The sequence below is a fragment of the Ranitomeya variabilis genome, chromosome 4, assembly GCF_051348905.1.
Source record: "Ranitomeya variabilis isolate aRanVar5 chromosome 4, aRanVar5.hap1, whole genome shotgun sequence".
NCBI lineage: Eukaryota > Metazoa > Chordata > Amphibia > Anura > Dendrobatidae > Ranitomeya > Ranitomeya variabilis.
The window spans coordinates 531,896,309-531,921,284 of record NC_135235.1 but is presented as its reverse complement, the minus strand read 5'-3'; the positions used below and the strand labels follow the sequence as shown (position 1 = coordinate 531,921,284).

The 24,976-nt window shown below is 46.0% G+C and overlaps 1 protein-coding gene across 1 annotated transcript in view; it reads left to right on the top strand.

The window, feature by feature from the left end:
• LOC143769120 (uncharacterized) overlaps positions 1-3,581 on the top strand; it is a 70,677-nt gene extending 67,096 nt beyond the window's left edge. Inside the window, exons 2-4 of the mRNA XM_077257701.1 lie at positions 2,502-2,569; positions 3,057-3,136; positions 3,238-3,581. Of these exons, the coding sequence (XP_077113816.1) occupies positions 2,536-2,569; positions 3,057-3,136; positions 3,238-3,534 (411 nt within the window). The 5' untranslated portion in view covers positions 2,502-2,535 and the 3' untranslated portion in view covers positions 3,535-3,581. The remainder of the gene's footprint in view (positions 1-2,501; positions 2,570-3,056; positions 3,137-3,237) is intronic.
• Positions 3,582-24,976: the final 21,395 nt, after the last annotated feature.

The window sequence follows — 24,976 nt, the reverse complement described above, 5'->3', positions numbered from 1 at the left end:
TTTTACAATAATTTCAAATTTTTTTTAAACTTTTTTCTAACTTTTTTTACTTTGTTCCACTATGGGACAATCTTTTTTTGCAGGCTGACCGCTTCTATAGCATGGAGATGTAGCAGCATCGCCATGCTATAGAAACTGCCAGCTCTGCACTTGCTGCGCATGATCAGCAAGTTTCCTAGCTCTGGTTACCCGGATGTCATCATTACGACATCGGGTCACCATGGCAACGATCGGGACCCGCGGGGTCTCTGATCCGAAGGCAGTGGTGCTGTCAGCCCTCTGCCAGCTTCCGGGATGCTGCGATTGTGTTCGATCGCAGCATTTCCGGCATTAAAGGGTTAAAGTGCAGGAGCGGTCTGTGACCGCTCCTGGCACCTAGTGGCTGGTGTCAGCTGTCAGAATCAGCTGACACCCGGAGGCGATCACCTGCACACCCCCCGTGTGTGCGGGTGATTGCGATGACATAATATTCCGTCCATGGTCAAATAGGCCAGGTCACATGGACAGAATATTACGTCGGATGCCAGAAAGGGGTTAAATAATATTTATATTTAAAATAAATCTACAGTATGGGACACTTTTAGGTATATAGCAGGCCGTCTTCCTTCCCCCCACAAAAAAATGCAGTTCCATCAAAGCATATGTTCACATGCAGCGCCCCAGAGTCCTGGTCGTTGCAGTACTGTGGCTTCGCCACTATGGGGAGCTATGGTACGTCTGATGGCACTGAAGGAGTTCATCTGATCAGGTATCACAGACACCAATACATTTCACAGTCGGGCCTCCGGGGGGAGCTAAGGGTTCTATTCACTAGGCCACTCCCCACCATAGTGGGTAAACTGGGGGTCAGGCAGGAAGTTAGAGGAGAAAGCTGACTGGGTTGGAACCAGGCAACACCTTGTGGCAGAGGGTGTTGTGGGGGAAGATACAGTAGGGTCTCTGTCAGGGGTGGGATCCTGACAGAGGCTTGGCAACTTGAACGAACGTAACGGGACCGTGCCTGCTCAGCATAGCGGCGGTGCCCAAGGAAGGATTAGAAGCGAGATAGATTGTGCTGAGTGAGAAACGAGATCAAGCAAAAGGAGAAATACCAGTAGGGGTCGTGCTGTAAGACCGAAGCAACACCCTACTGAGGCGCACAACCGGCGGCCGGAACGCCGAGGGAGTATAATAACATTCAGCTTCAAGCAATACTCCAAACAGCGGCAGGACAGTCAGTCTAAGGCGGGCTGTCTAACTTAAATCACCTATGCAGTCTTGGGGGGCAACTTGTGGAGAGGGGCGACTCTAGGGTCCCGGAAGAGCTCCGAGCCTACCCGTCAAACGGGTGCCGTCCCAACCAGAACACCAGGGAGGGACAGAGGATTAGCAGAACATCATCTAATCGAGTTGTGAGGGAACTTAAGAAACAGACACAACAGTTGTGGGGACTTTCTGTAAGCACAGCAGGGAACACATAGCGCTAGCAGGAAGGCACAGATTTCCACCTGCTAGGAGAACTCTGGAGGTGCCATTGGACCGGCCGGACTTGCGCAGCCTGGTAATCCAGATTCTGGACTGAGGACCCAGAGATCTTCAGTAAAGAGGTAAAGAGACTGCAACCTGGTGTCCTCATTATTTACCGCTACAGCACCACCACTACCATCATCCATCATATCTATCACTGTGCGCCCCTCGGCAGGGTCACGGACCGGGCCTAGCCACCGTGACAACCCCAGAGCAGAGACTCACAGGCCCGGTACCGGGTACCCCTCGGCCCTGCGGCAGTGGGGGCGCTGCACACACATTATCTGTACAGGTACATGTTTTATCCAGTATTATATGAAATATGTAGTAAAATTCACTATAGGGCAATAACAGCGTCATGTCCCTTTAAATTATCAGCGACTTCTGTTACTATGGCAATAAACAACCAATAGGATTGCTGGATTTGAATTTGAAGTAAAAAAAACTGTTATCCTCAGTCTGTTGTATCTCAGCAGTGAGTGAAGACAGACAGCAGCGGCTACAGCGACAGATCAGGTATAAGAGGTGACGGCTGATTTATCTCATCACATGTCCGTACAGAAGAAACCAAGACGTTATGTTACTAATTGCTATCATGTCCCCCAATACTTTCCATAGAGACATGTCCATGATAAGAGGCTGGGGCTGGTAGTTCTCAGCACTTGTCACATCCTCCATACAGGTGCATCCAGTGATGGGAGCCCAATATTTAACAACAGCTCCATCCTCCATAGGGAACGGCGCCGGCAGCGCGGAAAACGGCCCGAAGTCTATTATTCCTACTATCCCTGCACGAGAGACAGTGCTCCATATACACCACATATTAATGGGGGAGGGCAAATATTTTATATATAACAGTCAATATCATGTACATTTTCCTAATGTTGCCTTTGCCCCAGCAATGACCCCAAAGTTTCCAATAACAGTACACCCTAGTCAAAGAAATCAGAACCACTTGCCCAAAAGCTAATCTGACTGTTCTGGCTGTTTTATAGGAGTTTGATAGGAGTGAAGACTACAGCGGAGACCATGTGGAGCGGCCATTCAGCCTGCGTTGGATCAGGTGAGATTCTGTTAAACGACCATTCTCTGTACAGTGCTCAGTTAGCTCTCTACAACTTCTCTTTTACTTTTATTGGATATGTCAGGTTTCTAGTATTTTTAAGTAATTGTTATCACCGCAGACTGTCTCAGTCTTGCTGTCAAAAAATCTGGAAAGTTTAAAGGGAATCTGTGATGTTCAGAAATGCTACTTATCTACAGATATATGGTTAATCTGCAGGTAAATAGCATTAAAATAATATCTGCCTGTCTTAATGAATTACCGGCTACAGGGAGAAAAAAAACTTATATTATCCCTGCAACCTTTCGCTTTCGGAGCAGTGAAAAGAGCTGTTGCAGTTACCGCTCACTATGCAATTTTGTTTGCTGCCATTTCCCCTCTTTGTACTTAGTGGGATGATTTCTCGTATTGGGGTCAGTAGTGCCGCTCTGTCACACCCTCCTTGTACGGCTATGGTTGATTCTAGTGTTTGGTTGTTTTTCTTCAGTTGATATCACACTGGAGGAGACGCGAAGAAGACTGGCCTTCTGTGAGAAGCTTCTCCCGTCATCTCTCTACAAGATGGAGGTTAGTGAGAAGAAGACTATACCGCTGCCATTATTTTTAAAGATGAAGGGGTGTATAGGAATGGCTTATTGCATCACTAACTTAATCTGTTGTCTTCTTAGCTCCTCATGATGACAAATCCAACAGCCCAGAAGAAATATGTGCCAAGGCATGAATATGAAGAGCAGCCTACACCATCCAGGAAGATGCAGATCACAAAACAAGAAGCATGGGCAATGATGGCTAAAGAACTGTGTAAGGACCTGGATGAAGATGAGGAAGAACAGAAAGAAGACAAGACGGGAGAAAAGAAAGAGATCAAACTCAGAATTAAGATCGGCACCAGAAAAAGAGGCCAGGAGGAGCACCAGGAGGAGCACCAGAATAAGCGTCACAAGAAGCAGGACCAGGCAGTGTAACATCTCATCGTTCATCAACCAGTATTTGAGAGGAAGGCTGGGATTACATGTGCAAGAAACTCGCACGAGTCTCCCATCTCAATACCGTCACTGCCGCCATCACTCGGAACCGGAGTGCTCAGCTACATAGAAATACATGTAGCCGCACGCTCTGGTCCCGAGTGCCGGCGGCAGTGCCGGGTATTGAGATGCGATACTCGTGTGAGTTTCTCGCACGTGTGATCCCAGCCAAAAGAGGAACATCATCAGGACAATCCTGCTAGGTCCTCTCAGCCGATAACATCATATACGGCAAATACTGGGACGTAAGTATGAAAAAACCCTAGCAATAACTTAGCAGTATAAAACTATTATAGAAGCAGTATATTAATATTAGTAGGTATAGTGTAATATAAAAAGTTATAATAGCAATATAATAATATAATAAATAAGTAATAATGATAAGAATAAGTATAATAATATAAGTAGATATAGCAATAATAATATTTATTAAAAAGTAATAGCAAAATAAATATATTAATACAGTAGATACAGTAGTAGTAGTAGTTTTAAAACCAGGTTTGCGTCAACATAGTGTGATAGTAATACTTTTAGTTTTAATGTAAAAATAAAACAAGTTTTAAGGGACTAATAATAAATGTAGGATAATAATAATGATGATGATCATGATGATGATGATGATAATAGCAAAAAAATAATAACCATAGTATTAGCAGTAGAGTTTGATCCAGGGTTTTAGGACTGATCGCCTTTTCCTGGGGTCTAGAAGGAATTTTTCCCTGAGTCACAAATTGGCCGAATGTGTCCAGGGTTTTTGCCTTCTTCTGGATCAACAACAATAGACATAGGGAATTTATTACTACCAGTTAGTGTAGTGTTAGTGTAGTGTTAGTGTAGGTCCCATCTGAAGAGGTCGCCTTGTCGTTGGCAGATGGGCTCGCACATTTTGATTAAAATGTGTGCTAAGAACCTCACATTTATAGCTTTAGTATATGTGTCAGCAATTAAAATATATTAATTTGTTCATATCCCATAGTCTTTCCAGACTGCTGTTCCTTTTTTTGCTTTCATGTTTTATTTAATTTGCTTTGGACATGATGTACCTTTTTTACACATTTACATCAATTTATTGATACTTTATTACCGTGGAGTAAAATGGATGATCACATAAGAATGATTACATCAAAAACCTGCGCTGGTATAGCTGCCTGTCAGCAAAAAATCTCCTACACTTTCAACAGCTTTAAGGTAATATGCACAAAAGACTGTATTGGCATACTACGAAGTCCAATGTTACAACAAATAAACAGACCAGACGACATTCACGGTCAAAGGAAGGAAAAAATCAATTCTCATCCTTACCACGAGTCCATAGGGGGATGCTGACGGTCCTAAATGAAGATCCGCTGCCAGAAAAAGTCCTAAAATGCCGCTTCGCTGGCCAGGGAGATAACAGGACGTTATGTCCTTTATTACCGTATATACTCGAGTATAAGCCGACCCGAATATAAGCCGACCCGAGTATAAGCCGACCCCCCTAATTTTGCCACAAAAAAAAATAGGAAAACTTAATGACTCGAGTATAAGCCTAGGGTGGAAAATGCAGCAGCTACCGGTTTATGTCAAAAATACAAATGATACCAATAAATGTAAAATTAATTGAGACCTCAGTAGGTTAAGTGTTTTTGAATATCCATATTAAATCAGGAGCCCCATATAATGCTCCATAAAGTTTATGATGGGCCCCATAATATGCTCCATATTAAAATATGCCCTATATAATGCTACACAAATGCGGATTATGGCCCCATAAGATGCTCCATACAGACATTTGCCTCATATAATGCTGCACAAACGTTGATTATGGCCCCATAAGATGCTCTATAAAGATATTTGCCCCATATAACGCTCCACAAACGTTGATAAGGCCCCATAAGATGCTCCATAAAGATATTTGCCCCATATAAAGCTGCACAAACATTGATTATGCCCCATAAGATGCTCCATGTAGACCAGTGTTTCTCAACTCCAGTCCTCAAGACCCACCAACAGGTCATGTTTTCAGGATTTCCTTAGTATTGCATAGGTGATGGAATAAATGCTTGAGCAGGTGATGAAATTATCACCTGTGCAAAACTAAGGATATCCTGAAAACTTGACCTGTTGGTGGGTCTTGAGGACTGGAGTTGAGAAACACTGATGTAGACATTTGCCCCATATGAAGCTGCACAAACATTGATTATGCCCCATAAGATGCTCCATGTAGACATTTGCCCCATATGCTGTTGCTGCGATAAAAAAAAATAAAAAAATCACATACTCACCTCTCGTCACTCAGGCCCACGGCACTTGCTGTATTCACCTGCTCCCCGTTCCACCGCTGCCAGCCGCTGCTGCGTCTTCCCCGTCCTCTGCACTGACTGTTCAGGCAGAGGGCGGCACGCACACTAATCGCGTCATCGCGCCCTCTGACCTGAGCGTCACTGCAGAGGACAGGGAAGATGCAGCGGCGGCCGGCGGCAGTGGAACGGGGAGCAGGTGAATATCGCGCACTGCGTTATACCCACCTGCTCCTGGCACAGTTTCTGGTTCCCCGGCGCCAGCAGCTTCTTCCTGTAGTGAGCAGTCACATGGTACCGCTTATTACAGTAATGAATATGCGGCTCCACCCCTATGGGAGTGGAGTGGGGTCCATATTCATTACTGTAATGAGCGGTACATGTGACCGCTCACTACAGGAAGAAGCTGCCGGCACCGGGGAACCAGGGACTGCGCCAGTAGCAGGTGAGTATGATTACACAGCTGCTGCTCCACCTCCCCTGCCGACCCCTGGGTATGACTCGAGTATAAGCCGAGAGGGGCAATTTCAGCCTAAAAAAATGGGCTGAAATTCTCAGCTTATACTCGAGTATATATGGTACTTTAAAAAAGTGCTGAGTTGTTTGCCTGATTCCTACAAAAACTCCAGGAATCATATGACATCAACAAAATGTGAATTTGTGTACAGACAGCATGAAAGAGAGACCAGCCCTGTCTGTACAAACACCTGTGCAGCTTTTCAGATAAAACATAGTTGAAAATGGGGGCTGAGGACTAAGCGAATAAGAAGACTAGTCACGGAGGCATGTCCCTGCTGACTTCTCCCTGCCCTGCTCTACATGATTGATAGGGACTTCCCTATACACACAGAAGTAGAGACCTGTGAATCAAGCACAACATAGTAGGGAGATGACGGCAGAGATATGCCTCGGCGACTAGTCTTCCTGCCCTGTAGCCCGCCCTAGAGGCTAAATCTGCTGCTTGTCAAAAGAGACTGCAAACGAAAAAAAACATCAAGACTAAAAACTCATCTGAACTGTGAGGCATGCCTGGGACCTAGATGCTTTGTGTGTCATTGAGGGAATTTTTGATTCAAAGATGTAAGAAAACATTTTACAGTAGAATGTACAGGCAACATCAATATTCTCCAGCTGAAGAGATGCTAAGTGATGCTACAATGACCCAAAGCATACAAGTAAATCAAATAAAGAATGACTGAGAAATAAGCTTTGTGTGTTGGAATGGCCAAGTCAGACTGCTGATCTTAACTCTAACAAGATGGAGTGGAATAACCTGGAAAAGGCTGCGCAGCAAGGTATCCCAGAAATATTGATGAATGGAATTTGCAGAAAGAATTGTTCAAAAATTCCTCTTCAACCTTGTGTTTAAATCTTATTTTTAGCTACAGGAAATTTTTGGTAAGGTTAGGTTTTCTCACTGCCCTGTGGATTTGTACTCAAAGTGCTGAGTAAGAACATGGGCAGTACAAGTGTTTGTGGGTTGTTTGTCTATAAGTGTAGAGTCCAACATACCGTATTTTCCGACGTATAAGACGACCTTTTAACCCCTGAAAATCTTCTTAAAAGTCGAGGGTCTTCATATACGCAGGGTGTCGTCTTATAGGGCGGGCGGGTGCGGACCAATGTGCATATGGTGGGTGGGGGGAGTGGTCCCGATGACGAAGAGAGGGGGCGTCTCACAGGGAAGGTGTTAAGTGGAGTATCCCCCTATTACCTCATTGTGGCAGCGATGCTCTCTGTGCTGGGGGGCGGCGGCTCCTCTTTGTGCAGCGTGGGGTCTCTGTGCTGGGGGGCGCCGGTGGCTCATCCTTGAGCAGCGTGGGGGCTCTGTGCTGTGGGGCGGCAGCGGCATATTTTTGTGCAGCGTCGGGGCTCCGCCGGCATTTCCTCAAAGCCCGGAGGCACCGGCAGCTCCATTGCTGCGATGCGGTGGCCTCTGGGAAAATGGCCGCTGAGAGCAGCGCATGCTCAGATTCATATCTTGTCCCGAGATCTCGGGAGACGAGATCTGAATCTGAGCATGTGCCACCCCCAGTGGCCATTTTCCCGGAGGCCACCGCATCGCAGCAATGGAGCTGCCGGTGCCTCCGGGCTTTGAGGAAATGCCGGCGGAGCCCCGACGCTGCACAAAGATATGCCGCCACCAGCCCCCAGCACAGAGCCCCCACGCTGCACAAAGAGGAGCCGCCACCGCCCCCCAGCACAGAGAGCTTCGCTGCCACAATGAGGTAATAGGGGGATACTCCACTTACACCTTCTCTGTGAGACGCCCCCTCTTCATCATCGGGACCACTCCCCCCCGCCATATGCACATTGGTCACCCGCTCTATAAGGCGACACACAGTGTATAAGAAGACCCTCGACTTTTAAGAAGATTTTATATTTTAACTGGAAAAGTTGGGAGGTCGTCTTATACACACAGTCGTCTTATACGCCGGAAAATACAGTAGCTGTGACCACATGCACAGTGCGGAGGGTAAATTAGTTGCTTATTGTTAACGGCAGTGCAGTTTTTCAACAACTCTGGTGCCATTAACTAAAAAGCCATCAATTTACCCTCAATTTCCAGTTTAAAGCTTTTTGAGCTTTTATGACAAGGCCACATGAGGGCCACCTCTTGGCTGTCTACTGGGTGATTGCCGACTGCTGTGTGGGACCCTACCCTAATTGTGAGGTCCCCATGAATTTGAAAATTGTGGAATTGGATTAACAAGGATATCCCCCCTTAAAAAAATGGCAAAGCTCCATGCCTGACACATGACAGTACATATTATGCATTGCCATGGCTTGTTCTGCAGTTGCTGGTAGCCTGTATTTGCAGCTTCTTTATGACATTTCCAGGAACATGGATGGAGCTATGAGTGTCATAAAGAAGCTGTGAAATAAGCAGGCATGGATAGCGAGTGGGGAGGGGGATGGCAGGCAGAGCACATATAGAATGACTGCAGTAGCTTGGCAGACGCTGGCCAAGACCCCCAATCTTGGACTGCTTAGGTGGAAAATGTATCTGCGGAACTGGCTGTTAGTTGAATCAAGGAGCAGGTCACAACTCCTCATCTATGATGTAATGTCCCAGAAAGGAGGGGGAGCACTGAGAAGCAGATCCACCGTCGCATTTAATAACTTGTACTGTCAAGAATAAAAACAACATGATATATAAGCTTTATAGTTTATGAAGGCATGCATATTGATATCCTTTTTTTTAATCTCCCCAGTATTCCCCTTTTTAAGCAGTACTGTAAGAGTTTTCTGAATTTTGATATCCTCATCGATCAGAACAACAAACAGGCCTCAGCACTCTAGTGAGCAGTAACTTTACTGAAGTTTAACATTTAGATAGAGAGATTAGGGAGATAAATAAGTGGCTCAGGAATTGGGGTAGGAAGGAGGGGTTTGGGTTCCTGGAGAACTGGGCCGACTTCTCAGTTGGCTACAAGTTCTACTCTAGGGACGGGCTGCACCTCAATGGGGAAGGTGCAGCTGTGTTGGGGAGAAAATGGTTAGAAGGTTGGAGGAGTGTTTAAACTAGGGAATGGGGGGAGGGTATTCATTTTATAGGAGGGGAAGATAGTACAGATAGTGACCTGGGTACAAATAAAGAAATTGGGGGGTGGGGGTGGCATGGGGGTGGGGATAGAACAGTTAATAATTTAAGAAAGAATAGAGGTACAGAGAGATACATAAAGTGCATGTATACTAATGCCAGAAGCCTCGCCAACAAAATTGACGAATTAGAATCAATTTTGCTGGAACATAATTATGACATGGTGGAGATATCTGAGACATGGCTGGATGAGAGCCATGACTGGGCTGTTAACTTGCAGGGCTATAGTCTGTTCAGAAATGACCGTACAGATAAGCGAGGGGGAGGGGTGTGTCTATATGTAAAATCATCCTTAACCCCTTAACGACTGCCGATACGCCTTTTAACGGCGGCCGCTAAGGGTACTTAAACCACAGCGCCGTTAATTAACGGCGCTGTGGAAAAAGTGAATAGCGCCCCCCAGAGTCGGATTTTCTCTGGGGTCTCGGTTGCCGAGGGTAGCCGAGACCCCAAAGAACATGATTCGGGGGGTTTTTACCGACCCCCGAGTTGCGATCGCCGGTAATTAACCGTTTACCGGCGGTCGCAACAAAAAAAAACAAAACGCGATTTGCCATTTAATTTCTCTGTCCTCCGATGTGATTGCACATCGGAGGACAGAGAAATAGTGTCCCCGATGGCCCCCAATAGCCCCCCAATACTCACCTATCTCCCCCGGTGCTCCTCGTGTCTCCCGATGGGCGCCGCCATCTTTTTTCCGTGAAAAAATGGCGGGCGCATGCGCAATGCGCCCGTCGCCCGGAAGATCTTTGGGGTCTCGGCTGCCGGGGGTAGCCGAGACCACAAAGAACATGATCGGGGTCGGTTTTTACTGACCCCTGTTTTGCGATCGCCGGTAATTAACTGTTTACCGGCGACCGCAAAAAAAAAAAAAGAAAAAAAAGCGATCTGTAATTCTCTGTCCTCTAATGTGATCGCACATCAGAGGACAGAGAAATAGGGGGATTCGGGGACCCTATCATACTCACCCGGTGTCCCCGGGTCCTCCTGCGTCTCCTCTTGCCGGCCGGCTTCTTCCTCTGCGAAGAAAATGGCGGGCGCATGCGCAGTGCGCCCGCCATCTGCTGCCATCTGCCGGCCGGCAGGAGAGACGAGTTGGGGCTAAAATTAGGGCTAGGGTTAGGGTTAGGGCTAGGGTTAGGGCTAGGGTTAGGGTTAGTGCTAGGGTTAGGGTTAGGGCTAGGGTTAGGGCTAGGGTTAGGGCTAGGGTTGGGGCTAAATTTAGGGTTAGGGCCAGGGTTAGGGTTAGGCTACTTTCACACTAGCGTTTTTTGGCTTCCGTTGCAATGCGTCGTTGGAGAAAAAACGCATCCTGCAAAAGTGCTTGCAGGATGCGTTTTTTTTCCATTGACTGGCATTAGCGACACATTGCGACGGATTGCCACACGTTGCATCCGTCGTGCGACGGATGCGTCGTGCTTTGGCGGACCGTCGGCACAAAAAAACGATACATGTAACTTTTTTTGTGCGACATGTCCGCCATTTCCAACCGCGCATGCGCGGCCGGAACTCCGCCCCCGCCTCCACGCACCTCACAATGGGGCAGCGGATGCATTGAAAAAACAGCATCCTCTGCACCCGTTGTGCGGCGCTTACAACGCTAGCGTCGGTACGTCGGCCCGACACACTGCGATGGGCCGAGTATGACACTAGTGTGAAAGTAGCCTTAGGGTTAGGGTTGGGGCTAAAGTTAGGGCTAGGGTTAGGGTTAAATTTAGGGTTAGGATTGGGGCTAAAGTTAGGGTTAGGGCTAGGGTTGGGGCTAAAATTAGGGTTAGGGTTAGGGTTGGGGCTAAAGTTAGAGATAGAGTTGGGATTAGGGTTAGGGTTTGGATTAGGGTTGGTATTAGGTTTATGGTTAGGATTAGGTTTACGTTTGGGATTAGGGTTGGGATTAGGGTTAGGGTTGGGATTAGGGTTAAGGTTAGGGTTGGGATTAGGGTTAGGGGTGTATTGGGATTAGGGTTAGGTTTGAGGTTAGGGTTGAGATTAGGGTTAGGGGTGTGTTGGATTTAGGGTTTTGATTAGGGTTATGGTTAGAGTTGAGATTAGGGCTGTTTTGGGGTTAGGGTTGTGATTATCGTTAGGGTTGTGATTAGGATTATGGATCGGGTTGAGATTAGGGTTAGGGGTGTGTTGGAGTTAGGGTTGGAGTTAGAATTGGGGGGTTTCCACTGTTTAGGTACATCAGGGGGTCTCCAAACACGACAGACAATTTTGCGCTAAAAAAGTCAAATGGTGCTCCCTCCCTTCTGAGCTCTGCCGTGCGCCCAAACAGTGGTTTACCCCCACATATGGGGCATCAGCGTACTCGGGATAAATTGGACAACAACTTTTGGGGTCCAATTTCTCCTGTTACCCTTGTGAAAATAAAAACTTGGGGGCTAAAAATCTTTTTTGTGGGAAAAAAAAATATTTTTTTATTTTCACTACTCTGCATTATAAACTTCTGTGAAGCACTTGGGCATTCAAAGTTCTCACCACATATCTAGATAAGTTCCTTGGGGGTCTACTTTCCAAAATGGGGTCACTTGTGGGGGGTTTCTACTGTTTAGGTACATCAGTGGCTCTGCAAACGCAACATAACGCCTGCAGACCATTCTATCAAAGCCTGCATTCCAAAATGGCGCTCCTTCCCTTCCGAGCTCTGCCGTGCACCCAAACAGTGGTTTACCCCCACATATTGGGTACCAGCATACTCAAGACAAATTGGACAACAACTTTTGGGGTACAATTTCTCTTGTTACCCTTGTGAAAATAAAAATTTGGGGGCTAAAAAATCTTTTTTGTGGGAAAAAAATATATTTTTTATTTTCACTACTCTGCATTATAAACGTCTGTGAAGCACTTGGGCATTCAAAGTTCTCACCACATATCTAGATAAGTTCCTTAGGGGGTCTATTTTCCAAAATGGAGTCACTTGTTGGGGGTTTCTACTGTTTAGGTACATTAGGGGTCTGCAAACGCAACATAATGCCAGCAGACAATTCTATCAAAGTCTGCATTCCAAAATGGCGCTCCTTCCCTTCCGAGCTCAGCCATGCGCCTAAACAGTGGTTTACCCCCACATATGGGGTACCAGCATACTCAGGACAAATTGGACAACAACTTTTGGGGTCCAATTTCTCTTGTTACCCCTGTGAAAATAAAAACTTGGGGGCTAAAAAATCTTTTTTGTTAAAAAAAAAAAAAAATTATTTTCACGACTCTGCATTATAAACTTCTGTGATGCACTTGGGCATTCAAAGTTCTCACTACACATCTAGATAAGTTCCATGGGGGGTCTAGTTTCCAAAATGGGGTCACTTTTGGGGGGTTTCTACTGTTTAGGCACATCAGGGGCTCTCCAAACTCGACATGGCGTCCGATCTCAATTCCAGTCAATTTTGCATTGAAAAGTCAAATGGCGCTCCTTTGCTTCCGAGCTCAGCCATGCGCCCAAACAGTGGTTTACCCCCACATATGGGGTGTCGGCGTGCTCAGGACAAATTGTGCAACAACTTCTGGGGTCCATTTTCTCCTGTTACCCTTGGTAAAATAAAAATTTGGAGGCAAAAAGATCATTTTTGTAGAAAAAATGCGATTTTTTTATTTTCACGGCTCTACGTTATAAACTTCTGTGAAGCACCTGGGGGTTTAAAGTGCTCACCACACATCTAGATAAGTTCCTTAAGGGGTCTAGTTTCCAAAATGGTGTCATTTGTGGGGGGTTTCCACTGTTTAGGCACATCAGGAGCTCTCCAAACGTGACATGGCGTCCGATCTCAATTCCAGCCAATTCTACATTGAAAAAGTAAAACGACACTCCTTCTCTTCCAAGCTCTGCGGTGCGCCCAAACAGTGGTTTACCCCCACATATCAGGTATCGACGTACTCAGGAGAAATTGCACAACAACTTTTGTGGTCTAATTTCTCCTGTTACCCTTGTGAAAATAAGAATTTGTGGGCGAAAAAATCATTTTTGTGAAAACAAATGCGATTTTTTATTTTCACGGCTCTACGTTATAAACTTCTGTGAAGCACTTGGGGGTTCAAAGTGCTCACCACACATCTAGATAAGTTCCTTAAGGGGTCTAGTTTCCAAAATGGTGTCACTTGTGGGGGGTTTCCACTGTTTAGGCACATTAGGGGCTCTCCAAACGCGACATGGCGTCCGATCTCAATTCCAGCCAATTCTGCATTGAAACAGTCAAACGGCGCTCCTTCACTTCCAAGCTCTGCGGTGCGCCCAAACAGTGGTTTACCTCCACATATGGGGTATCGGCGTACTCAGGAGAAATTGCACAACAAAATTTGTGGTTAAATTTCTGTTTTTACACTTGTGAAAATTAAAAAAATGGTTCTGAAGTAAAATGTTTGCAAAAAAAAGTTAAATGTTCATTTTTTTCTTCCACATTGTTTCAGTTCCTGTGAAGTACGTAAAGGGTTAATAAACTTCTTGAATGTGGTTTTGAGCAGCTTGAGGGGTGAAGTTTTTAGAATGGTGTCACACTTGGTTATTTTCTATCATATAGACCCCTCAAAATGACTTCAAAGGTGATGTGGTCCCTAAAAAAAACATGGTGTTGTAAAAATGAGAAATTGCTGGTCAACTTTTAACCCTTATAACTCCCTAACCCAAAAAAATTTTGTTTCCAAAATTGTGCTGATGTAAAGTGGACATGTGGGAAATGTTATTTATTAACTATTTTTCGTGACATATCTCTCTGATTTAAGGGCATAAAAATACAAAGTTTGAAAATTGCAAAATTTTTAAAATTTTCGCCATATTTCCGTTTTTTTCATAAATAATCGCAAGTAATATCGAAGAAATGTTACCACTAACTTGAAGTACAATATGTCACTAAAAAACAATCTCAGAATCAGCGGGATCCGATAAAGCGTTCCAGAGTTATAACCTCATAAAGTGACAGTGGTCAGAATTGTAAAAATTGGCTCGGTCATTAAGTACCAAATTGGCTCTGTCACTAAGGGGTTAAAACCCATCCTACCTGATAATATAGGTGAATCTAATGAAAATATAGAGTCCCTGTGGGCGGAGATAAGGGGAGGGGGAAAAAATAATAAATTACTGATAGGGGTTTGTTATAAGTCCCCAAAAATAATGGAAGCAACGGAGAATATCCTAGTAAAGCAAATAGATGAAGCTGTGATTCAAGGAGAAGTCATTATTATGGGGACTTCAACTACCCTGAAATAGATTGGGGAACAGAAACCTGCAGTTCCAGCAAAGCCGTATTTTTTTCGGACTATAAGACGCACCGGACTATAAGACGCACCCAGGTTTTAGAGGTGGAAAATAGGGAAAAAAATATTTGAAGCAAAAAAGGTGGTAAAATATTTAATAACATAAACATACTATTATATGTGTTGTTATTATTATATATAATAGTATGTTATTATGTTGGAAGCTGCGGGACCAGTGTGGTGTCTGTAAAGTACTATATGAAGACGCTGGAGGGTGAGTATAAGAATGGGGCACAGGTCTTATATTTAAAGCACCACTCCAGCACTGAAAAATAACACTGGAGTGCTGCTTTGAGATCCCATTGGGAGAACTGTAACTCCCAGCATATCCTGCAGATCCTATGGCATGCTGGGAGTTATAGTTCACCACAGAAGTGGCAGAGTGCTTTATTGTGTGTTGTAGTAACTATCCTTTTAATTGTGACAGCCAGCCAGCTGTGGTGAGGTAAAATGCTGGAGCATCCCATCCCATGACACCACAGAGTGCTCCCTGCCTCTCCACAGCACAGGAGTAAGCTTGCAGATTGTAGTGTGGTGCAGGACCTGTGATGACATCAGAAGAGGGAGGGCTCTGTGCTGCCATGTGATGCTCCAGCCCACCCTCTTCATGACATCACACAGGTCAGCATCCAGCACAGCCCTGTATGCAGTGATCTTGCCCCTTCTTGCCCCTGCTGCTGCCTTCTCCACCAGACACACAGATTTCCCCAGCTGCTGCAAGAATCCAGCGCTGGGGAAACCATGTGTGTCCCTGTGAAGGAGTATTCATTTGCTGCTCCCAAACCACTGCTCAGCTGACAGGTGGGCGGGGAAGCAGCTATTGAATATTCACGGCACTTTAATGATCAGGACCATGTGGTTTCCCCAGCACTGATTCCTGAAGCCAGGCAGGGAGATTTTTCTACCTCCTGCCTCCCAGTGCATCCCACTCACCGCTGCCTCCTCCCCACGTTACATCCGTACCATAAGACGCACCCACACTTTCCTCCCAAATTTGGAGGAAAAAAGTGCGTCTTATGGTCAGAAAAATACGGTAATCGGTTTTTGACAACTATGAGAGACAATTACCTTTCACAACTGGTTCAGGACCCAGCAATAAGGGGGGCACTGCTAGACCTAATATTAACCAACAGGCCAGACCGCATATCAAATATAAGGGTTGGGGGTCACTTGGGGAATAGTGATCTCAAAATAATAAGTTTTCATGTATCCTTTAATAAGATGTGTAGTAGAGGGGTTACAAGGACACTAAACTTCAGGAAGGCAAATTTCCAATGGATGAGAGATGATCTTGGTGCAATTAACTGGGACAATGTCCTGAGACATAAAAATACACAAAGAAAATGGGAGATGTTTTTTAGCACCCTGGATAGGACCTGTGCACAGTATATACCGTGTGGGAATAAGCATACTAGAAATAGGAGGAAACCAATATGGCTAAATAGAGCTGTAAGGGGCGCAATAAGGGACAAAAAGAAAGCACTTAGAGAATTAAAGGAAGTAGGTAGTGATGAGGCATTAAATAAATATAAAAAATTAAATACATTCTGTAAAAAGCAAATCAAGGCAGCTAAGATTGAGACAGAGAGACTCACTGTCAGAGAAAGTAAAAATAATCCCAAAATATTCTTTAACTACGTAAATAGTAAGAAACTAAAAAAATGACAGTGTTGACCCCCTTAAAAATAGTCTGGGTAAAATGGTGGATGAAGATGAGGAAAAAGCCAATATGCTAAATGACTTTTTTCAACAGTATTTACACAAGAAAATCCCATGGCAGACAATATGATCAGTGATTACAAAAATTCCCCATTAAATGTCACCTGCTTAACCCAGCAGGAAGTACGGCGGCGTCTAAAAATCACTAAAATTGACAAATCTCCGGGCCCGGATGGGATACACCCCCGAGTACTGCAGGAATTAAGTGCAGTCATTGATAGACCATTATTTTTAATCTTTAAAGATTCCATAATAACAGGGTCTATACCACAGGACTGGCGTATAGCAAATGTGGTGCCAATATTCAAAAAAGGGGACAAAAACTGAACTCGGAAATTATAGGCCAGTAAGTTTAACCTCTACAGTGGGTAAAATCCTGGAGGGTTTTCTAAGGCCATGTTCACACAGTGCGTTTTTTACCGCGGAATCGCGGCGGTTTTGCCGCTGCGGTTCCGCAGCTGTTTTCCATGCAGGGTACAGTACACTGTACCCTATGGAAAACAGGACACACTGTGCACATGGTCCGGAAATTTAAAAAAAAAAGCCGTGCTGAATAGCTCCCGGAAAAAAGAAGGAGCATGTCAATTCTTCTTCCTGAACCGCAGCGGTTCTGCACCCATAGACCTCCATTGTGAGGTCAAAATCGCAGTAAAACCCGCAGATCAAAAATATATCTGCGGGTTTTACTGCGGTTTGTTGTGCAGAACCGCTGCAGCCGGAAGTGCGGGGAAGCCGGCGGAAGTGCGGGGCCGGAAGTGCGTGGGCGGAGAGACATGGAGGCATAGCGTCGCATGGGGATCGTGTCGGCCGTTTGATTGATTTGGTATGTGTGTCTGTGTGTGTGTGTATGTGTGTGTGTGTGTGTGTGTGTGTGTGTGTGTGTGTGTGTGTGTGTGTGTGTGTGTGTGTCCCCATGCGACGCTAGTGCCACCATTATGCTAAGTCGCCGTATGGGACTACTACTCCCATCTGGTATTAGGATGGGAGAGTTGTCCCTGTGTCCGGCGACTTAGCACAATAGTAAAGTTTACACCAAACACCTACACACAATACACATACATGACACACAGTACATACAACACATAACACAGAGTATATACTCACCAACAGCACACTTGTAGGCGAAGCCCTCGATCCTCCAGGAAAAAATCCCAAAATAATAAACCAAATCCATACTCCCTGTCCGCAGAATCCATAAAACGAGTGTCCCACGCCGATCGGCTGCTCTCCGGCGATATACTGCCAGGAGCGAAGCTCCTAGCAGTGTATCGCGTACTGTCCCGGAGCTCAATGACTCCGGCGTCTCGGTTAACAGCAGTACAGCTGCGTTGAACTTTCCCACGCAGCACTGCCGTTAAGCGAGAGTGCCGGGGTCAATGACCGCCGGTAAACTCGCTCGCGCATGCGCAGTGACACACCGACAGGAACTATGGCTCCTGTCAGTGTGTTGCTGCATCCGTGGAGAGCAGACATATCTCTGGATGTGTCTGTTCTCCATGGAAAATCTTCGTGGGATACGTGGCACTTAAATACGTGGCACTTAAATACGTGACACGTGTCACTTATACGTGATACGTGTCACTTAAATACGTGACACGTGTCACTTATACGTGATACGTGTCACTTAAATACATGATACGTGTCACTTAAATACGTGGCACGTGGCACTTAAATACGTGGCACTGAAATACGTGATACGTGGCACGTGGCACTTAAATACGTGGCACGTGGCACTGAAATACGTGGCACGTGGCACTGAAATACGTGGCACTTAAATATGTGGCACGTGGCACTAAAATACGTGGCACGTGGCACTGAAATACGTGGCACGTGGCACTGAGATACGTGGCACATGGCACTGAAATATGTGGCACGTGGCACTTAAATACGTGGCACGTGGCACTGAAATACGTGGCACGTGGCACTTAAATATGTGGCACGTGGCACTTAAATACGTGGCACGTGGCACTACAATACGTGGCACGTGGCACTTAAATACGTGGCACGTGGCACTGAGATACGTGGCACGTGGCACTTAAATACGTGGCACGTGGCACTAAAATACGTGGCACGTGGCACTGAAATACGTGGCACGTGGCACTGAAATACGTGGCACGTGGCACTTAAATATGTGGCACGTGGCACTAAAATACGTGGCACGTGGCACTTAAATACGTGGCACGTGGCACTGAGATACGTGGCACTGAAATACGTGGCACGTGGCACTGAGATACGTGGCACGTGGCACTGAAATACGTGGCACGTGGCACTGAAATATGTGGCACGTGGCACTTAAATACGTGGCACGTGGCACTGAAATACGTGGCACGTGGCACTTAAATATGTGGCACGTGGCACTAAAATACGTGGCACGTGGCACTTAAATACGTGGCACGTGGCACTGAGATACGTGGCACTGAAATACGTGGCACGTGGCACTGAGATACGTGGCACGTGGCACTGAAATACGTGGCACGTGGCACTGAAATATGTGGCACGTGGCACTTAAATACGTGGCACGTGGCACTGAAATACGTGGCACGTGGCACTTAAATATGTGGCACGTGGCACTTAAATACGTGGCACGTGGCACTACAATACGTGGCACTTAAATACGTGGCACGTGGCACTGAGATACGTGGCACGTGGCACTTAAATACGTGGCACGTGGCACTAAAATACGTGGCACGTGGCACTGAAATATGTGGCACGTGGCACTTAAATACGTGGCACTGAAATACGTGGCACTTAGGCTATGTTCACATTTGCGTTGTGCGCCGCAGCGTCGGCGCCGCAACACACAACGCAAAGTAAAACGCAGCAAAACGCATGCACAACGCTGCGTTTTGCGCCGCATGCGTCCTTTTTTTGATTGATTTTGGACGCAGCAAAAATGCAACTTGCTGCGTCCTCTGCGCCCGGATGCGTGCGCTGCAGTGACGCATGCGGCGCAAAACGCGGAGCGCTGTCATTCAAAACACGTCCACTCATTTTGGTGTTTAGTCCCAAAATGGAGGATGGAAGAAGAAAAGGGTTGGACAAGGAAATGACATCATTTCTTTTTTTTTTTTCCCCCACTGCAGTTAAAGCTTTATTTGTGTCAAACACAGACAATTTGCAGAGAAAACTGCATAAAAAAACGCACAAAAAACCGCACTAAAAAACGCACCAAAAAACGCACCAAAAACGCACCAAAAACGCACAAAAAACGCACCTGCGTTTTCTGCAGAGACCTGCAGATTCAGTCAGGAAAAAAAAAGGATGGAAATCCTGAACGTGTGAACATAGCCTAAGGGATGCTATTCTGGAGTATCTGAAGAGGATTAACCTCATGACCCAGTATCAGCACGGGTTTACTAGGGACCGTTCATGTCAGACTAATCTGATAAGATTCTATGAAGAGGTAAGTTCCGGACTGGACCAAGGAAACCTAGTGGACGTAGTGTATATGGACTTTTCAAAAGCTTTTGATACGGTGCCACACAAAAGGTTGATACATAAAATGAGAATAATGGGGATAGGGGAAAATATGTGTAAGTGGGTTGAGAGCTGGCTCAGGGATAGGAAACAAAGGGTGGTTATTAATGGAGCACACTTGGACTGGGTAGCGGCTAGCAGTGGGGTACCACAGGGGTCAGTATTAGGCAATCTTCTTTTTAACATATTTATTAATGACCTTGTAGGGGGCATTCAGAGTAGAATTTCAATATTTGCAGATGACACTAAACTCTGCAGGGTAATCAATACAGAGAAGGACAATTTTATATTACAGGAGGATTTATGTAAACTAGAAACTTGGGCTGATAAATGGCAAATGAGCTTTAATGGGGATAAATGTAAGGTCATGCACTTGGCCGAAAGAAATAAGATGTATAATTATGTGTTTAATTATAAAACACTGTCACTAAAAAAGACCTGGGTGTATGGGTGGACGACAAACTCACATTTAGTGGCCAGTGTCAGGCAGCTGCTACAAAGGCAAATAAAATAATGAGATGCATTAAAAGAGGCATAGATGCTATGAGGAGAACATAATTTTACCTCTATACAAGTCACTAGTTCGACCACACTTAGAAGACTGTGTACAGTTCTGGTCTCCGGTGTATAAGAAAGACATAGCTGAGCTAGAGAGGATGCAGAGAAGATAAATCAAGGTTATTAGAGGACTGGGGGGTCTGCAATACCAAGACAGGTTATTACACTTGGGGTTATTTAGTTTGGAAAAACGAAGGTTAAGGGGTGATCTTATTTTAATGTATAAATATATGAGGGGACAGTACAAAGACCTTTCTGATGATCTTTTTACTCGTAGACAGTAGACAGGGACAAGGGGGCATCCTCTACGTCTGGAGGAAAGAAGGTTTCATCATAATAACAGATGTGGATTCTTTACTGTGAGAGCAGTGAGACTATGGAACTCTCTGCCGTATGATGTTGTAATGAGTGATTCATTACTAAAATTTAAGAAGGGACTGGATACCTTTCTGGAAAAGTATAATGTTACAGGGTATATACACTAGACTCCTTGATAGGGCGTTGATCCAGGGAACTAGTCTGATTGCTGTATGTGGAGTTGGGAAGGAATTTTTTTCCCCAATGTGGAGCTTACTATTTTCCACATGTTTTATTTTGCCTTCCTCTGGATCAACATGTTAGGGCATGTTAGGTTAGGATATTGGTTGAACCATACCTCCCAACCGTCCCGGATCCCGCGGGACTGTCCTGATTTTGACAGTCAGCCCCGGGATCCCGGGCGGGACACTAATGTCCCGCACTACGTGCCTAGGGCAGGGACAATGCAGGGGGCGGCACCTGAGTAGCTTAGGTTTATGGCTGTTTTTTTTTTCTTATACATGCTGGGTCTCCTCCCGACCGATCCCGCCCCCCCCCCGCCCCCTGTGTGTGCGGCGCTGTGCAGGCAGAGAGCCAGCAGCGATCAAGATGAGAGGTCAGCGACTCACTTCCTCCTGTGTGTGCACGGAGCTCCGGCTTCTCCTGCTCTTAGCTGCTATCCCGGCAGAGAAGGAGAGACGAGGGAGGTGCCGGGACAGTGCAGAGCTGTGAGCAGCCGGAGAAACTGAAGAGCTGCACATGGACAGATCAGCCGCCCCTGCAACACAGAGGAGATTGTGTGTGTGTGTGTGATGTGTGTGTGTGTGTGTGTGAGATGTGTGTGTGTGTCTGATGCTGCATGTGTGTGTCATTGTGTGTGTGTGATGCTGCATTTGTGTGTGTGTCATGTGTGTATGAGGTATCTGGTGTGTGTGATGGCTGGGTGTGTGTGTGATGGCTGGGTGTGTGTGTGATGGCTGGGTGTGTGTGTGATGGCTGGGTGTGTGTGTGATGGCTAGGTGTGTGTGTGTGATGGCTGGGTGTGTGTGTGTGTGATGGCTGGGTGTGTGTGATGGCTGGGTGTGTGTGTGTGATGGCTGCGTGTGTGTGTGATGGCTGGGTGTGTGCGTGTGATGGCTGCGTGTGTGTGTGATGGCTGCGTGTGTGTGATGGCTGCATGTGTGATGGCTGCGTGTGTGTGTGATGACTGCGTGTGTGTGTGTGATGACTGCGTGTGTGTGTGATGGCTGTGTGTGTGTGATGGCTGCGTATGTGATGCATTTGTGTCAAAGCTGCATGTGTTTGTGAGCTGCGTTTGTGATGCTGCGTGTGTATGTGTGATACTGTGTGTGATGCTGCATGTGTGTGAGCTGCGTGCGTGTGTGAGCTGTGTGTGTGCTGCGTGTGTGTGAGCTGTGTGTGTGAGCTGTGTGCGTGTGCATGTGTGTGAGCGTGTGTGTGTGCTGCGTGTGTGTGAGCCGTGTGTGTGAGCTGTGTGCGTGTGCATGTGTGTGAGCTTTTGTGTGAGCTGCGTGCCTGTATGTCATTATACAGTATGGAGAACTGTGGCCATTATACAGTATGCAGCATCATGTGCGGTCATTATACAGTATGAAGCATCATGTGCAGCCAGCATACAGTATGGAGCATCATGTGTGGTCATCATACAGTATGGAGCATCATGTGCGGTCATTATACAGTATGGAGCATCATGTGCAGTCATTATACAGTATGGAGCATCATGTGCGGCCATTATACGGTATGGAGCATCATGTACAGTCATTATACAGTATGGAGCATCATGTGCGGCCATTATACGGTATGCATGCCGTCATTATACAGTATGGAGCGTCATGTGTGTTCATTATACAGTATGGAGCGTCATGTGTGTTCATTATACAGTATGGAGCATCATGTGCGGTCATTATACAGTATGGAGCATCATGTGCAGTCATACAATATGGAGCATCATGTGCAGCCAGTATACAGTATGGAGCATCATGTGCGGTCATTATACAGTATGGAGCATCATGTGCGGCCATTATACAGTATGGAGCATCATGTGTGGCCATTATACAGTATGGAGCGTCATGTGTGGCCATTATACAGTATGGAGCATCATGTGTGGCCATTATACAGTATGGAGCGTCATGTGCGGTCATTATACGGTATGGAGCATCATGTACGGTCATTATACAGTATGGAGCACTGTGTGGACATATTTTTTTGTTTATAACTATTGTATATGAAACAGTGTGATCAGCAGTGCTAAATGGGTGTGGTTGGGACGTGGATATGGGTGTGACTAATTATGAATGGGTGTGGTCAGAGGCGTGGCCTAAAATTATTTTAATATATATATGAGTCGTCCGCCAGGGCCGTGAGGTTCCCGGTACCGGGTCCCGTGTTCACAGGGGGATGTCACGGTGGCGACCCGGTCCGTGGCCCTGGGCGCCCATGTAAAAGGGAAATTGAATAAAGTTTATGTTTGTGACGCCACCTGTGGTATTCGGTCAGTAGGGACTGACGCTGCTTTAAGGGGTCCCCTGGGATGATGTTATGGCAGCTAGATGGTATAACTTTCCACAGGTGAAGTGTATCCCCAGGGCTCCCTGTGTGTAGATGCAAGATGGTGAATGGCGCAGTAAAGAACGAGGACACGTTTGCAGTCTCTTTACCTGGTTTACTGAAAACTTCAGATAGCCACAGTCCAGGGTACCAGATCACAGGACAGGCAGGGTCCGGCCGGCTTGGAAGCGAATCCAGAGTCCCCCTTACCAGGTGGAGTTAAAAGCCTTCCTCTAGCGTGGTGGTGTTGTAGTCCCTTACTGCCTATGGCTTCAGGTAAGGTCCTCACAGTTCTTCTCTGTCCCCCATATAGGATAGGACAATACCTGCATGACAGGTAACTCGAGCCTTTTTACAGGGACTCTATCACGCCCCGGGCTCTATGTGTTACTGTGTCTCAGGTGTGTGTGGCGGACAGGTAACTTGCAGTTCAGCTGTCCTGCCGGTTTCTGATGTAAGTCTTAGAGTCCCTTACAACCTCGGTGGTCCGGCTACCGGTTATCTGTGCTTTGCCAGGGAGACAGTCTGCTTGCTGCTGTCCTCCCCCTGGTGTCACTCTCCTGTGCTTTGCTCTCCTGCATGCTCACTGAACAATGTTCGGCTTTCTGTATGTCTCTTTCTTTAGGAGCTGTAGTACTTCAGACTACACAGCCCCTTCGTACGTTCTTCCTGCCTCAGACTGCTCCAGTCTGCTTCCTGGCACTTTCTGACTGACTTTCCCTCCAAACCACAATACATATAGGGGAGTCACCTAGGAATAGGACAAAAGCTCCCCTTGTGGCCTGGAGTGTGAACATGTTGTGTATATGTGGTTACCTGATAAAAGATATCCTTCATCGCTTCCAAACGTAACATCACTCTCCCCGTGAGGAAAGCAATGTTACTGTGATGACCAGGACCCTGGGGCGCCACATATATCTATATATATAATTGTCTATGCAGCATTAATAGTAAAAAGATATGTTAAAAATAATTTAAAAAAAAAAAAAAAAAAAAATCGTGTTATTCTCACCTTCCGGCTGCCCCCGAAGCCTTCCCCATCCTGGCGATGCTCTCGGCAGCTCCTTTCCCAGTAATGCTTTGCAAAATGACCCCAGATGACGTAGGATCACGCGAGACTGCTACGTCATCACGGGTTATTGCCACAAAGCATCACTGGGAACGGACCTGGCGAGAGCATCGCTAACTCCTGGGCTGGATCCGGGGGCCGCCGGAAGGTGAGTATATAACAATTTTTTATTTTCATTATTTTTTTAACAGGGATATGGTGCCCACAATGCTATATACTACGTGGGCTGTGCTATATACTACGTGGGCTGTGTTATATACTCCATAGCTGTGCTATATACTACGTGGCTGTGTTATATACTACGTGACTGTGCTATATACTACGTGGGCTGTTATATGCTATGTGGCTGTGCTATACACTACGTGGCTGTGTTATATGCTATGTGGGCTGTGTTATATGCTGCATGGCTGTACTATATACTACATGGCTGTGTTATATACTACGTGGCTGTGCTATATACTACGTGGGCTGTGTTATATGCTAGGTGGCTGTGCAATATGCTACATGGGCTGTGCTATATGCTATGTGGGCTGCTATATGCTACGTTTACGTTTACTGAACAAG